The sequence below is a fragment of the Hydra viridissima genome, unplaced genomic scaffold (assembly GCF_058129835.1).
Source record: "Hydra viridissima isolate aposymbiotic clone 2 unplaced genomic scaffold, HvirCarnegie_v1 scaffold_3, whole genome shotgun sequence".
In the NCBI taxonomy this organism is placed as follows: Eukaryota; Metazoa; Cnidaria; class Hydrozoa; order Anthoathecata; family Hydridae; genus Hydra; species Hydra viridissima.
The window spans coordinates 12,298,055-12,313,352 of record NW_028324302.1 but is presented as its reverse complement, the minus strand read 5'-3'; the positions used below and the strand labels follow the sequence as shown (position 1 = coordinate 12,313,352).

The following is a 15,298-nucleotide window of genomic DNA, read 5'->3' as shown; positions in this document are numbered from 1 at the left end:
ATTTCTTCAAGTTTGTTTAGAACTTTTGTTTCAAATTCTGAGTCATGGTTCTTTCGATAAGCCTTTGTCTCAGAATGACTATAGAACTTTCGAGAACTTTACTAAACTCATATCATTGTATTACTGGTCATAATTTAAACTTTAATGGTGAGACTTATTTATTTTTCATGTATTTGAACTTGGGTGTTCACCTGATGTTTTGGTTGACTCGTTCTTTTCATCGATCGAATGTGATATGTTTGAGTTGGGTAAAAACTCAAAGATAATGTTTATAATTTTCTCATTTTTCTTCCTCATACTATCATATATTTTAAAGCATTTGAACAAAGCTTTGCCTTTTAAACCATTGAAAATTAATATAGCGTCTCGTGTCATAGGAGCCTTACATGACATGTCATGGCTTTGGAAAGTAAATAGTTAGATTCTAACATCGCCAGAAGTTTGTTCTTAAAATATAAGAACAAACTTATAATATAAAAACAAAAGGTGTTCATGCTTTATTTTTATTTTTATATCAAATCTTACATTATAAGATTTGATATAAAAAAAAACAAACGAAAAACCAACAAAATACCAGGTGCACCATATGAACAAACATGAACATGAACACCGTTTGGTATAAAAAAAGCAAATGAATTATCCCAACAAAAGATTGATCGGAGATGCGAACTACGCTTGTCTTATTATTTGTGGTCGCCACAATCACAACAGCTTCGGGTATGTCTTTTATGTTTCATGACATTAAACGAATTGACAAAAGGAATAAATAACAATGTTAAAAAGTATTAACAGTAAATACTAACGTACTTTTTCTTTAACTTCTTAGCTTGTTCTGACAGATTTCCTGATTGGTGTTCTGGAAACTCTGTATTCTGCAACTTAAACGGCTGGATTGACTATATGAAAGATACTTGTAAAAAAACATGCAACCACTGTAAGTAAACCTTCGCCATGCCATTTTATGAACCTTTTAGCTGTGATTGCATTAGGTATATGTCTGTTTCCCTATTCATTAGGTGGAGCGACTGTTCAACCCCCAACTAAACCTCCAATCGGTAGGTGAACTAACATTTTTTGTTTCAAAGATTTTCCTTTTTTGAGATCCTTTGATAAATTGATTTTGAATCAAAAGGTATTCAAAACATAGTTAAATACAGTTTGCTTATACTTCGCACTTATTTTTAATCTCTAACTTTCTGGTAAGATTTAAGTCATTCAAACTCGATGTTTATCTATTTTTAGAAACTTATTGATAAAACAAATAAATGAAAACTCAGGAATGTTACAATTTAAACTTTCTGTTTTGTAGGACCAGTAACGACCAGTACAACTCCCGATGGTAAGTAGCAATATTATGTAAAGGTTTTAGCACGAATTAATTATCTAAATATCACTTAAACCGAAGTTTATGAACGCAGTTTTCTTTTTCTTTTTCTTTTTTTTTTTTTTAAGATTTAAATTATTTCTTTTTTGCAAAGTCTGGATTTTCAAGTGAGCGTCAACTTTCTCTTATTCTGTTGCGTGTAGGATGTGGGAATCCAAAACTTCAAACTGGTCGAGTAATTGGGGGAGAGACTCCAAGGAAAGGCGCATGGCCTTGGCAAACATTGCTGTTGGACGGAGGAAGAGAATTTTGCGGAGGTACTCTTATCCATAGACAATGGGTTCTTACTGCTGCTCATTGCATTCACGGTAAAGAATACAACCCTTCACAAATAACAATAAGGTAACACTTTCACTTTAGCATCAAGACTTTTATAAGCATTATAAACATTATAAATATATTTAGCATCAAGACTTTTATAAGCATTTTAAACATTGTAAGTATATTAAAACGTTATTAGCATTCGTTGTAGACGGAAAAATCAAAAACCATAAGGTTTTTTTTCCCTTTACAACGAATAGCAACGAAAAAGTACAAGCTTTAACATCGGTTTTTGAAATAAATCGAGCTTACGATAATGCATAATTTTTTATAAATAAAAACATATTTAAAAATCGATTTTTTACTCGTAACTTCAGAACAGGCGAACATATTATAACTCAGAGAGAAGGAACTGAAGAGGATATTCAAGCTGTAAGAATCTTCAAGCATGCTGGGTATAATCCACAAACTCTGGACAACGACATAGCTCTCATTAAGTTGGTTCGCGCCTCCAAGCTAAACGATCACGTCAGCACTGCGTGTTTACCTACAAGTGAAGTAGCACCAGGAACTCCGTGTTACATCACAGGTATGCAAAGCTCTACTATTTCTAACCTAAATCTATGACAAAGAATGTAGATTGTCTTATCAAAATCGTGACACTGGCCAGGGCGGAATCGAAGCTGACGGTTCATGCGGACAGCATGTTTTATGAAACCGTTTTTAAAAAAAATGCTTTGATTTTTCCACGTTGTAAATGGTACTTGGAGCAGATCATTCAATGTGGCGCATTTTATACCAGGGACTTGGTGCAGTGCGATTTTTTCTGACGCGGTTTTTCTTCGCTTTTTAAACGGTACTTTTTTTTTACACCGCATTAGTTAAAAAAAAAACAACTAATGCGGTGTAAAAAAAAAGTCAAATCATCAAGGCCCTTCTTCGCACTATTGCTAAGAGCAGCGCAAACGCTTTATTTTAGCGAAGGTCTTCAGAAAACAACTTTATAGTTTCTCTTTTTGAGTCGCGTTTGAATGAAAACTTGCTGAACGAAATGAGACCCAGCGAATCACGTTAAAGTTGTAAATTTGCCAATTATTGTAATGAGAATGCGAGTTTACATTTCTAAGTTATGTTTATACTTCACAATTGCAAAATAGGATGGGGTAAGACGAGACATCCGGGAAGCATGACACACACTCTCCAGCAAGCAAGAATGAACGTAGTTGACCGAAGTACGTGCCACGCGTTGAACAGTCGAACTATACCGACTACCATTACAAGAGCCATGGTCTGCGCAGGAGACGGCGGAAGAACCCAAATTTCTGGTTGCCATGGTGACAGTGGTGGTCCATTCGTTTGCAACAACAGCGGACGTTGGTTTGTTCACGGTGCAGTAAGCCATGGATCTGGAGATTGCAGATCGGACAAAACCTATACAGTTTTTGCCAACGTCTTTCACTTTAAATCGTGGATAGACCAGACAATGTTACAATAAAAAACATATCATTTCAAAGTAATTCTTATAAAAAGAAATAAAGTGCAGAGTTTGAAAATATTTCATGTGTTGTAAGACTCAAACGAACTCTTGCCATTTAAACAGGATATTTAGTTTACAAATACACAATTATAGCTCTAAGTAAAATAATTTATATGTTTGGCTATACTAGGCTGACTTTCTGAGTCTTTAGCTTTCCTATTGACGAACTGTCTTGTCATTCTCACGTAGGGTATGTTTAAATACTTGCCCAGTCGTTGTTTTAAAGAGTTAAGCTTTTATCAGGTGCCCATTCTAGCCTTTTGGGGCTTCTTAGAAGAATTTGATTTGATTCCACCACGCGGAATCACCTGTGCTTCGACGATTGTTGACTAAATATCACGCTATTATTGTATTTTAACATAGTTTAAGAATTAATACAAAAGAAATATTTGGTAAAAGTCAAAAACTCAAATGAAGCAAAAAACCTCTCAAAAACACATGTATTAAGCGAGCCATTTGCAAATTAAAAGTGAAATCTTCAACTACAAAATAAAACCAAAATAGAAGAGAACATCATAATGATAAAAAAAAAATGTTACAAAAAACTTTGGCTTTTTAAAAACTCAAACATCAAACAACTTATTTGCTAAAAAAGTGAAAAAAGCTAAGAAATTATTTCCTTCATAGCTTTTCCAAGACAAAAATAAAACTACTGACATGGTTAGGCGGTAATGCTTAGCCAACTTATACAGCCAGAGTGCAGGCTAAGAGACACTCAAAGATTTGGGTAAATGTTACACGTCTCATTTTTTTGATATGTATTTGAGAAGCTGAAAGACGGTGATCATAGTATGAGGAAGCTTTAAAAGACTTAACCTCTAGTTAGTATCAACTTCCTCTCTTTAAGTTTTTTACCTTTCGTTAAAGAATGGCAACTTTTTTCTCTTTATAATAATTAAACTTTGGTTTCTGGCCAACTTTCATTCACTTTTTTTAGCTTTTGAGTTGTATTTATTGGTTTCTCAAAGACCTCCACTATGCGAATTCTAGGCGACAAACTAAAATCGATTTTCCTGCCAATTATGCAGTTTCAACTTTAACCAAGTTTGTATAAAAGTCTCATGCGCTGTCCCAAAAGAAGAGAGCACCGCTATTGAAAATGTACCTAAAGCAGATTTCATAATTAAGACAACTTTGTTTAAAACTTCAAAACAACTGTGCAACAAAAGCATCGCAATCAAATTGCTGTAAATTTTCAGTGGTATTGCTGTAAATTTTCAGTGGTATTGCTGTAAATTTTCAGTGGTATTGCTGTAAATTTTCAGTGGTATTACTGTAAATTTGGTTACAAAGATCGCGGTACTGTACTTAATAAAAATTGACCAATTTAAAAAAATGGCACGTTTAAAAATTTAGGAAAGTGTGATCAATAGTGTGGTAGAACATAAAACAAGAAATTTTTTCTCATTCTTAAATTTTCATTAACTATTAAATAAGTCAACTTACATCTTGAGCCAAAAAATCTCTGAAAATAAAATTATGAAATGAAATAAATTCTCAGGTGAAAATTCATTAGTAGTTTGTTTTAAAACCTACCAAAATCATCTCGTTCATCAATTGTTTATCGAATTAAGGAAGAGGCAGCTCGGGGCTCTTGGCTTCTCTGATATTCCATAAAAAAACGGTTTTTTTTACAAAGATTATTGCCGCCATGGAATGAAATGGAAGCTTTTTCTCTTAAAATGCTATCCTATATATATTAATAGTTTTTTAATTCATGTTTTAAAAGATGTTTGTTTTTTCCTGGTAAAGGTTCCTCCCAATATTAAAAACTAAGGGTCTGGGTATCATTTCATTTCCATATCGTTATCATACCGATATGATATCGGGAAAAAAAGTGTCACCGGAATTACAATGTAATATCGTTATAAAAATTTTAACCGGCATTGTAGTTAGTTTAAATCTCGGTAAATACCGGAACTCTCATCATTCCGATGATTTTATTTTTCCGATATTACATCGGAATGATAAAGATATGGTAATGAAACGATACGCAGACCCTTACTAAAAACAATTCAATTTTGATCCACTTCGCGTACTATACCGCAAACGTAATGTTTTTAACGTAAAACGACAATTATTACAGTCATTATTACAAACCAAAATGGAAATTGCAAAAACTAAATTTATCTGAAGTGTTGAGCACTCCGCGACAAAGAAATTTCATTATAATTTTTGAAGAAATTTATGGCAAATAATTCTGTAATGAAATTGAGATGCGGAACTATGTCCCGAAACAATAAGCTCAAAAAAAAAAAAAATCAACCATTTACTTTGAAGAGAAGTTTGAAATCTCAGAAACTATTATACATTTACAAATTTATCGATTTTTGACAGAATTTTAAGTGGAGAGAATCGAATCAAATGGAAGAGATTTTGACGTTGACCTCACGCATTGTCATATATTAGGAAGCGACGATGTATAGTGTTCGATGCATTGAACAACTCATCGCGTTCAATACATTGAAAAAAAAGTGGGGGTGAAGATTATCATCCCTGTTGATAATATCATCCCTGTTAATCTCAAGGATGAGATCTCAAGGATGAGATTATCAGGGTGAAGATTATCATCCCTGATAATCTCATCCCTGCTGCGCTCCCACTAGGCACCTTTTCAAAGGTGCCTGGTGGAAGCACAACAGGAATGAGAGGCTATCATAGGACAAAGCAAAAGATCAGCTTTGAAACACTGAAGCAAGAGAGGCTAGGGTCAAAGTAAGATCAACAACTACAAATGTTAATGCAAACTCCGACTCTGATAATGACTTTATAGTTGGATCCTCTTCTAGTGCTGGACAATTAAGAGCAGCTAGTGTCAGGAACAACAGCCAGAAACATGTCAAGAAAAGAGCAAATGTCCGGTGACAAAGCACCAACAAACTGAATATTCACCAAAAGTCAATGGTCTAAGAATGATGACGAACAGAAGGAAGTTGTCGCTGCAATGGTATAGTGGATATGGCTAGTGTCATGTTGCCTTTTGATATTGTTGACAACGATAAATTAAAACACTTTGTAAAAGTATGTACAAAAGGACAGTATACGCCAATTTCTTCAAGGAAAATTTCTTGTTCTTTTATTCCGGAACTATACAATACAATGAAGGTAGCAATTGATAAAACATTTTATGAAGACAAACCTCATTTAGATGGAACATCTTTCACTTCTGGTCTGTGGATTAACAAGATCACTAACTCAACTTACATTGCTATGACTGCGCACTACATTGATTCGGGTTTTCAAATGAAGCGTCTCTTGTTCACCTTACAGCACTTGGCTGGCAAAAATTCATCGGAAGAAATTGCATAAAGATTGGATGGTTTCACCAAAGACCTAAACTTGGGACCAAATGTGCTCACAGTAATAACATGCGATGGTGGAGCAAGCATGAAGAAAGCCGGAAAAGATTATTTTATAAGCAATGTGTTCTGTTGTATTGATTATAAGATAAATTTGATAGTGCAAAGTGCTGTCTCGAATTGTGAGTTGTGGAGAAATTTGAGTGATAAGATGATATGGCTGGTTGGCTTCTTCAATCATTCTCAGAAATTAAAGGATTTGCTAATTGCCAAAGCATCGAAAATTCCAGATATCAACAATAACCAAACTAGTTCACATTTGCTCAACCACATGGAGCAGTGAACTCCAGCAACTGCAATGAATCTATGAGCTAATGTCTGCCATAAAAATTGTCGCATTTAAAGCTGTTTCATAAAATCTAGTCAACAAAGTACCAGATGAAGAGGAGAACAATGAGGATAATAATTGAACTAAATTTGAAGAGCTTTCCAAACTTGCAAGTGCAGAGAACGAGGGCTAATGGTCCATGTCATTCCAAAACTCTTTGATCTGGAAGACTAATTACAGTCAATATCACATAATCCACCCAATCTCATGATGAAAGAGGACACTAAGCAATACTTGTTGGAAATGAGTGACAGATTTCCCGAATGCGGAACTAAAGTTTTAGAATACGCATACGATGTACGATACGATGCATCGCTCCTAATCGTATATCCCAAACGAAGGAAACACCATTATTGAAAATGCACTTAAAGCAGACTTACTAAATACATAGATGAAAATAAGTTAAGCCAATAACGGTAAATTTATAACCAAGACAATTTTATTTAAAACTCCAAAACGAGTGTGCAATATAGGCTTGGCTATTAGCATTCAGTGGTATTACTGTAATATACCCCTGGTTTTCATATGATGTATTACTTTGCAACAAAATTTGATAGCGTGGCAATTGTTTTGCAAGTTTCAAAAAAATTTTTGTATTGACTTTTATTACTTATCTTGATTTTACATATCTAAATTACAAAGTCGAAACAAAAATTCTGCGATCAAAAAGTTTGGTTTAAACCTGTCGATGACTTCGTTATTTTTAGCGTACTTTGGAATTTTCGCATAAAATATTTGAAATACGACATGTTACCCAGTTGGGGTGTGAAAAAACATAAAAATGAAAATATTTGAATATGGATACTTGGTGTTTCTGGGGTAATATGGCCTCCTGAACAGTCGACCATCATATGTGTTATTACCATTCAGCCTTTTTTAAACTGAGTTTACCCAAAAATAATTTTCATCTATGTATTTAGTAAGTCTGCTTTAAGTGCATTTTCAATAATGGTGTTTCCTTCGTTTGGGATATACGATTAGGAGCGATGCATCGTATCGTACATCGTATGCGTATTCTAAAACTTTAGTTCCGCATTCGGGAAATCTGTCACTCATTTCCAACAAGTATTGCTTAGTGTCCTCTTTCATCATGAGATTGGGTGGATTATGTGATATTGACTGTAATTAGTCTTCCAGATCAAAGAGTTTTGGAATGACATGGACCATTAGCCCTCGTTCTCTGCACTTGCAAGTTTGGAAAGCTCTTCAAATTTAGTTCAATTATTATCCTCATTGTTCTCCTCTTCATCTGGTACTTTGTTGACTAGATTTTATGAAACAGCTTTAAATGCGACAATTTTTATGGCAGACATTAGCTCATAGATTCATTGCAGTTGCTGGAGTTCACTGCTCCATGTGGTTGAGCAAATGTGAACTAGTTTGGTTATTGTTGATATCTGGAATTTTCGATGCTTTGGCAATTAGCAAATCCTTTAATTTCTGAGAATGATTGAAGAAGCCAACCAGCCATATCATCTTATCACTCAAATTTCTCCACAACTCACAATTCGAGACAGCACTTTGCACTATCAAATTTATCTTATAATCAATACAACAGAACACATTGCTTATAAAATAATCTTTTCCGGCTTTCTTCATGCTTGCTCCACCATCGCATGTTATTACTGTGAGCACATTTGGTCCCAAGTTTAGGTCTTTGGTGAAACCATCCAATCTTTATGCAATTTCTTCCGATGAATTTTTGCCAGCCAAGTGCTGTAAGGTGAACAAGAGACGCTTCATTTGAAAACCCGAATCAATGTAGTGCGCAGTCATAGCAATGTAAGTTGAGTTAGTGATCTTGTTAATCCACAGACCAGAAGTGAAAGATGTTCCATCTAAATGAGGTTTGTCTTCATAAAATGTTTTATCAATTGCTACCTTCATTGTATTGTATAGTTCCGGAATAAAAGAACAAGAAATTTTCCTTGAAGAAATTGGCGTATACTGTCCTTTTGTACATACTTTTACAAAGTGTTTTAATTTATCGTTGTCAACAATATCAAAAGGCAACATGACACTAGCCATATCCACTATACCATTGCAGCGACAACTTCCTTCTGTTCGTCATCATTCTTAGACCATTGACTTTTGGTGAATATTCAGTTTGTTGGTGCTTTGTCACCGGACATTTGCTCTTTTCTTGACATGTTTCTGGCTGTTGTTCCTGACACTAGCTGCTCTTAATTGTCCAGCACTAGAAGAGGATCCAACTATAAAGTCATTATCAGAGTCGGAGTTTGCATTAACATTTGTAGTTGTTGATCTTACTTTGACCCTAGCCTCTCTTGCTTCAGTGTTTCAAAGCTGATCTTTTGCTTTGTCCTATGATAGCCTCTCATTCCTGTTGTGCTTCCACCAGGCACCTTTGAAAAGGTGCCTAGTGGGAGCGCAGCAGGGATGAGATTATCAGGGATGATAATCTTCACCCTGATAATCTCATCCTTGAGATCTCATCCTTGAGATTAACAGGGATGATATTATCAACAGGGATGATAATCTTCACCCCCACTTTTTTTTCAATGTATTGAACGCGATGAGTTGTTCAATGCATCGAACACTATACATCGTCGCTTCCTAATATATGACAATGCGTGAGGTCAACGTCAAAATCTCTTCCATTTGATTCGATTCTCTCCACTTAAAATTCTGTCAAAAATCGATAAATTTGTAAATGTATAATAGTTTCTGAGATTTCAAACTTCTCTTCAAAGTAAATGGTTGATTTTTTTTTTTTTTGAGCTTATTGTTTCGGGACATAGTTCCGCATCTCAATTTCATTACAGAATTATTTGCCATAAATTTCTTCAAAAATTATAATGAAATTTCTTTGTCGCGGAGTGCTCAACACTTCAGATAAATTTAGTTTTTGCAATTTCCATTTTGGTTTGTAATAATGACTGTAATAATTGTCGTTTTACGTTAAAAACATTACGTTTGCGGTATAGTACGCGAAGTGGATCAAAATTGAATTGTTTTTAGTAAGGGTCTGCGTATCGTTTCATTACCATATCTTTATCATTCCGATGTAATATCGGAAAAATAAAATCATCGGAATGATGAGAGTTCCGGTATTTACCGAGATTTAAACTAACTACAATGCCGGTTAAAATTTTTATAACGATATTACATTGTAATTCCGGTGACACTTTTTTTCCCGATATCATATCGGTATGATAACGATATGGAAATGAAATGATACCCAGACCCTTAGTTTTTAATATTGGGAGGAACCTTTACCAGGAAAAAACAAACATCTTTTAAAACATGAATTAAAAAACTATTAATATATATAGGATAGCATTTTAAGAGAAAAAGCTTCCATTTCATTCCATGGCGGCAATAATCTTTGTAAAAAAAACCGTTTTTTTATGGAATATCAGAGAAGCCAAGAGCCCCGAGCTGCCTCTTCCTTAATTCGATAAACAATTGATGAACGAGATGATTTTGGTAGGTTTTAAAACAAACTACTAATGAATTTTCACCTGAGAATTTATTTCATTTCATAATTTTATTTTCAGAGATTTTTTGGCTCAAGATGTAAGTTGACTTATTTAATAGTTAATGAAAATTTAAGAATGAGAAAAAATTTCTTGTTTTATGTTCTACCACACTATTGATCACACTTTCCTAAATTTTTAAACGTGCCATTTTTTTAAATTGGTCAATTTTTATTAAGTACAGTACCGCGATCTTTGTAACCAAATTTACAGTAATACCACTGAAAATTTACAGCAATACCACTGAAAATTTACAGCAATACCACTGAAAATTTACAGCAATACCACTGAAAATTTACAGCAATTTGATTGCGATGCTTTTGTTGCACAGTTGTTTTGAAGTTTTAAACAAAGTTGTCTTAATTATGAAATCTGCTTTAGGTACATTTTCAATAGCGGTGCTCTCTTCTTTTGGGACAGCGCATGAGACTTTTATACAAACTTGGTTAAAGTTGAAACTGCATAATTGGCAGGAAAATCGATTTTAGTTTGTCGCCTAGAATTCGCATAGTGGAGGTCTTTGAGAAACCAATAAATACAACTCAAAAGCTAAAAAAAGTGAATGAAAGTTGGCCAGAAACCAAAGTTTAATTATTATAAAGAGAAAAAAGTTGCCATTCTTTAACGAAAGGTAAAAAACTTAAAGAGAGGAAGTTGATACTAACTAGAGGTTAAGTCTTTTAAAGCTTCCTCATACTATGATCACCGTCTTTCAGCTTCTCAAATACATATCAAAAAAATGAGACGTGTAACATTTACCCAAATCTTTGAGTGTCTCTTAGCCTGCACTCTGGCTGTATAAGTTGGCTAAGCATTACCGCCTAACCATGTCAGTAGTTTTATTTTTGTCTTGGAAAAGCTATGAAGGAAATAATTTCTTAGCTTTTTTCACTTTTTTAGCAAATAAGTTGTTTGATGTTTGAGTTTTTAAAAAGCCAAAGTTTTTTGTAACATTTTTTTTTTATCATTATGATGTTCTCTTCTATTTTGGTTTTATTTTGTAGTTGAAGATTTCACTTTTAATTTGCAAATGGCTCGCTTAATACATGTGTTTTTGAGAGGTTTTTTGCTTCATTTGAGTTTTTGACTTTTACCAAATATTTCTTTTGTATTAATTCTTAAACTATGTTAAAATACAATAATAGCGTGATATTTAGTCAACAATCGTCGAAGCACAGGTGATTCCGCGTGGTGGAATCAAATCAAATTCTTCTAAGAAGCCCCAAAAGGCTAGAATGGGCACCTGATAAAAGCTTAACTCTTTAAAACAACGACTGGGCAAGTATTTAAACATACCCTACGTGAGAATGACAAGACAGTTCGTCAATAGGAAAGCTAAAGACTCAGAAAGTCAGCCTAGTATAGCCAAACATATAAATTATTTTACTTAGAGCTATAATTGTGTATTTGTAAACTAAATATCCTGTTTAAATGGCAAGAGTTCGTTTGAGTCTTACAACACATGAAATATTTTCAAACTCTGCACTTTATTTCTTTTTATAAGAATTACTTTGAAATGATATGTTTTTTATTGTAACATTGTCTGGTCTATCCACGATTTAAAGTGAAAGACGTTGGCAAAAACTGTATAGGTTTTGTCCGATCTGCAATCTCCAGATCCATGGCTTACTGCACCGTGAACAAACCAACGTCCGCTGTTGTTGCAAACGAATGGACCACCACTGTCACCATGGCAACCAGAAATTTGGGTTCTTCCGCCGTCTCCTGCGCAGACCATGGCTCTTGTAATGGTAGTCGGTATAGTTCGACTGTTCAACGCGTGGCACGTACTTCGGTCAACTACGTTCATTCTTGCTTGCTGGAGAGTGTGTGTCATGCTTCCCGGATGTCTCGTCTTACCCCATCCTATTTTGCAATTGTGAAGTATAAACATAACTTAGAAATGTAAACTCGCATTCTCATTACAATAATTGGCAAATTTACAACTTTAACGTGATTCGCTGGGTCTCATTTCGTTCAGCAAGTTTTCATTCAAACGCGACTCAAAAAGAGAAACTATAAAGTTGTTTTCTGAAGACCTTCGCTAAAATAAAGCGTTTGCGCTGCTCTTAGCAATAGTGCGAAGAAGGGCCTTGATGATTTGACTTTTTTTTTACACCGCATTAGTTGTTTTTTTTTTAACTAATGCGGTGTAAAAAAAAAGTACCGTTTAAAAAGCGAAGAAAAACCGCGTCAGAAAAAATCGCACTGCACCAAGTCCCTGGTATAAAATGCGCCACATTGAATGATCTGCTCCAAGTACCATTTACAACGTGGAAAAATCAAAGCATTTTTTTTAAAAACGGTTTCATAAAACATGCTGTCCGCATGAACCGTCAGCTTCGATTCCGCCCTGGCCAGTGTCACGATTTTGATAAGACAATCTACATTCTTTGTCATAGATTTAGGTTAGAAATAGTAGAGCTTTGCATACCTGTGATGTAACACGGAGTTCCTGGTGCTACTTCACTTGTAGGTAAACACGCAGTGCTGACGTGATCGTTTAGCTTGGAGGCGCGAACCAACTTAATGAGAGCTATGTCGTTGTCCAGAGTTTGTGGATTATACCCAGCATGCTTGAAGATTCTTACAGCTTGAATATCCTCTTCAGTTCCTTCTCTCTGAGTTATAATATGTTCGCCTGTTCTGAAGTTACGAGTAAAAAATCGATTTTTAAATATGTTTTTATTTATAAAAAATTATGCATTATCGTAAGCTCGATTTATTTCAAAAACCGATGTTAAAGCTTGTACTTTTTCGTTGCTATTCGTTGTAAAGGGAAAAAAAACCTTATGGTTTTTGATTTTTCCGTCTACAACGAATGCTAATAACGTTTTAATATACTTACAATGTTTAAAATGCTTATAAAAGTCTTGATGCTAAATATATTTATAATGTTTATAATGCTTATAAAAGTCTTGATGCTAAAGTGAAAGTGTTACCTTATTGTTATTTGTGAAGGGTTGTATTCTTTACCGTGAATGCAATGAGCAGCAGTAAGAACCCATTGTCTATGGATAAGAGTACCTCCGCAAAATTCTCTTCCTCCGTCCAACAGCAATGTTTGCCAAGGCCATGCGCCTTTCCTTGGAGTCTCTCCCCCAATTACTCGACCAGTTTGAAGTTTTGGATTCCCACATCCTACACGCAACAGAATAAGAGAAAGTTGACGCTCACTTGAAAATCCAGACTTTGCAAAAAAGAAATAATTTAAATCTTAAAAAAAAAAAAAAGAAAAAGAAAAAGAAAACTGCGTTCATAAACTTCGGTTTAAGTGATATTTAGATAATTAATTCGTGCTAAAACCTTTACATAATATTGCTACTTACCATCGGGAGTTGTACTGGTCGTTACTGGTCCTACAAAACAGAAAGTTTAAATTGTAACATTCCTGAGTTTTCATTTATTTGTTTTATCAATAAGTTTCTAAAAATAGATAAACATCGAGTTTGAATGACTTAAATCTTACCAGAAAGTTAGAGATTAAAAATAAGTGCGAAGTATAAGCAAACTGTATTTAACTATGTTTTGAATACCTTTTGATTCAAAATCAATTTATCAAAGGATCTCAAAAAAGGAAAATCTTTGAAACAAAAAATGTTAGTTCACCTACCGATTGGAGGTTTAGTTGGGGGTTGAACAGTCGCTCCACCTAATGAATAGGGAAACAGACATATACCTAATGCAATCACAGCTAAAAGGTTCATAAAATGGCATGGCGAAGGTTTACTTACAGTGGTTGCATGTTTTTTTACAAGTATCTTTCATATAGTCAATCCAGCCGTTTAAGTTGCAGAATACAGAGTTTCCAGAACACCAATCAGGAAATCTGTCAGAACAAGCTAAGAAGTTAAAGAAAAAGTACGTTAGTATTTACTGTTAATACTTTTTAACATTGTTATTTATTCCTTTTGTCAATTCGTTTAATGTCATGAAACATAAAAGACATACCCGAAGCTGTTGTGATTGTGGCGACCACAAATAATAAGACAAGCGTAGTTCGCATCTCCGATCAATCTTTTGTTGGGATAATTCATTTGCTTTTTTTATACCAAACGGTGTTCATGTTCATGTTTGTTCATATGGTGCACCTGGTATTTTGTTGGTTTTTCGTTTGTTTTTTTTTATATCAAATCTTATAATGTAAGATTTGATATAAAAATAAAAATAAAGCATGAACACCTTTTGTTTTTATATTATAAGTTTGTTCTTATATTTTAAGAACAAACTTCTGGCGATGTTAGAATCTAACTATTTACTTTCCAAAGCCATGACATGTCATGTAAGGCTCCTATGACACGAGACGCTATATTAATTTTCAATGGTTTAAAAGGCAAAGCTTTGTTCAAATGCTTTAAAATATATGATAGTATGAGGAAGAAAAATGAGAAAATTATAAACATTATCTTTGAGTTTTTACCCAACTCAAACATATCACATTCGATCGATGAAAAGAACGAGTCAACCAAAACATCAGGTGAACACCCAAGTTCAAATACATGAAAAATAAATAAGTCTCACCATTAAAGTTTAAATTATGACCAGTAATACAATGATATGAGTTTAGTAAAGTTCTCGAAAGTTCTATAGTCATTCTGAGACAAAGGCTTATCGAAAGAACCATGACTCAGAATTTGAAACAAAAGTTCTAAACAAACTTGAAGAAATAAAAAACTCATTGTATATACGAGAATTCAAGAAACATCTTAGGACAGATAGAAAAGGAACGTTTAAGAAAATCTTAGGGGTTTTCGGAGAGTTTTTGGGGAGTTTTTGACGGAGATTTGCAGAGATTTTTAAAGAGAGTTTTTGAGGATGTATTATGAATGAGTTTTTGAAGAAGTTCTTATTTTTGGATTTTAGAAATGAGTTTTAAGAGATTTTGAGAAATTCTCCTTATGAGAAAATCTTATGAAAAAAGAATTTTTG

The 15,298-nt window shown here is 34.1% G+C and overlaps 2 protein-coding genes across 2 annotated transcripts; one reads left to right on the top strand and one right to left on the bottom strand.

The window, feature by feature from the left end:
* Positions 1–572: 572 nt before the first annotated feature.
* LOC149891055 (trypsin-like) lies at positions 573–3,200 on the top strand. The gene is made up of 7 exons (XM_090083147.1): positions 573–717; positions 827–934; positions 1,017–1,055; positions 1,310–1,339; positions 1,528–1,726; positions 2,023–2,234; positions 2,803–3,200. The coding sequence occupies exons 1-7, from the start codon at positions 663–665 to the stop codon at positions 3,138–3,140; spliced, it is 981 nt and encodes a 326-aa protein (XP_089939273.1). The 5' UTR covers positions 573–662; the 3' UTR covers positions 3,141–3,200.
* An 8,637-nt stretch (positions 3,201–11,837) lies between these two features.
* On the bottom strand, positions 11,838–14,465 carry LOC149891054 (trypsin-like). The gene is made up of 7 exons (XM_090083145.1): positions 14,321–14,465; positions 14,104–14,211; positions 13,983–14,021; positions 13,699–13,728; positions 13,312–13,510; positions 12,804–13,015; positions 11,838–12,235 (listed from the first exon to the last, which is right to left on the bottom strand). Exons 1-7 carry the CDS (start codon positions 14,373–14,375, stop codon positions 11,898–11,900), a joined length of 981 nt encoding a protein of 326 aa, XP_089939271.1. The 5' UTR covers positions 14,376–14,465; the 3' UTR covers positions 11,838–11,897.
* Between the last annotated feature and the right edge of the window lie 833 nt (positions 14,466–15,298).

Bases quoted from the DNA above. Each gene is read 5' to 3' on its own strand.
- LOC149891054 (XM_090083145.1), bottom strand. From the start codon at position 14,375: ATGCGAACTACGCTTGTCTTATTATTTGTGGTCGCCACAATCACAACA. The intron at 13,729-13,982 runs GTAGGTGAACTA...TCTGTTTTGTAG, and splicing joins CCCAACTAAACCTCCAATCG to GACCAGTAACGACCAGTACA. The intron at 12,236-12,803 runs GTATGCAAAGCT...ATTGCAAAATAG, and splicing joins AACTCCGTGTTACATCACAG to GATGGGGTAAGACGAGACAT.
- LOC149891055 (XM_090083147.1), top strand. From the start codon at position 663: ATGCGAACTACGCTTGTCTTATTATTTGTGGTCGCCACAATCACAACA. The intron at 718-826 runs GTATGTCTTTTA...TTAACTTCTTAG, and splicing joins CACAATCACAACAGCTTCGG to CTTGTTCTGACAGATTTCCT. The intron at 1,056-1,309 runs GTAGGTGAACTA...TCTGTTTTGTAG, and splicing joins CCCAACTAAACCTCCAATCG to GACCAGTAACGACCAGTACA.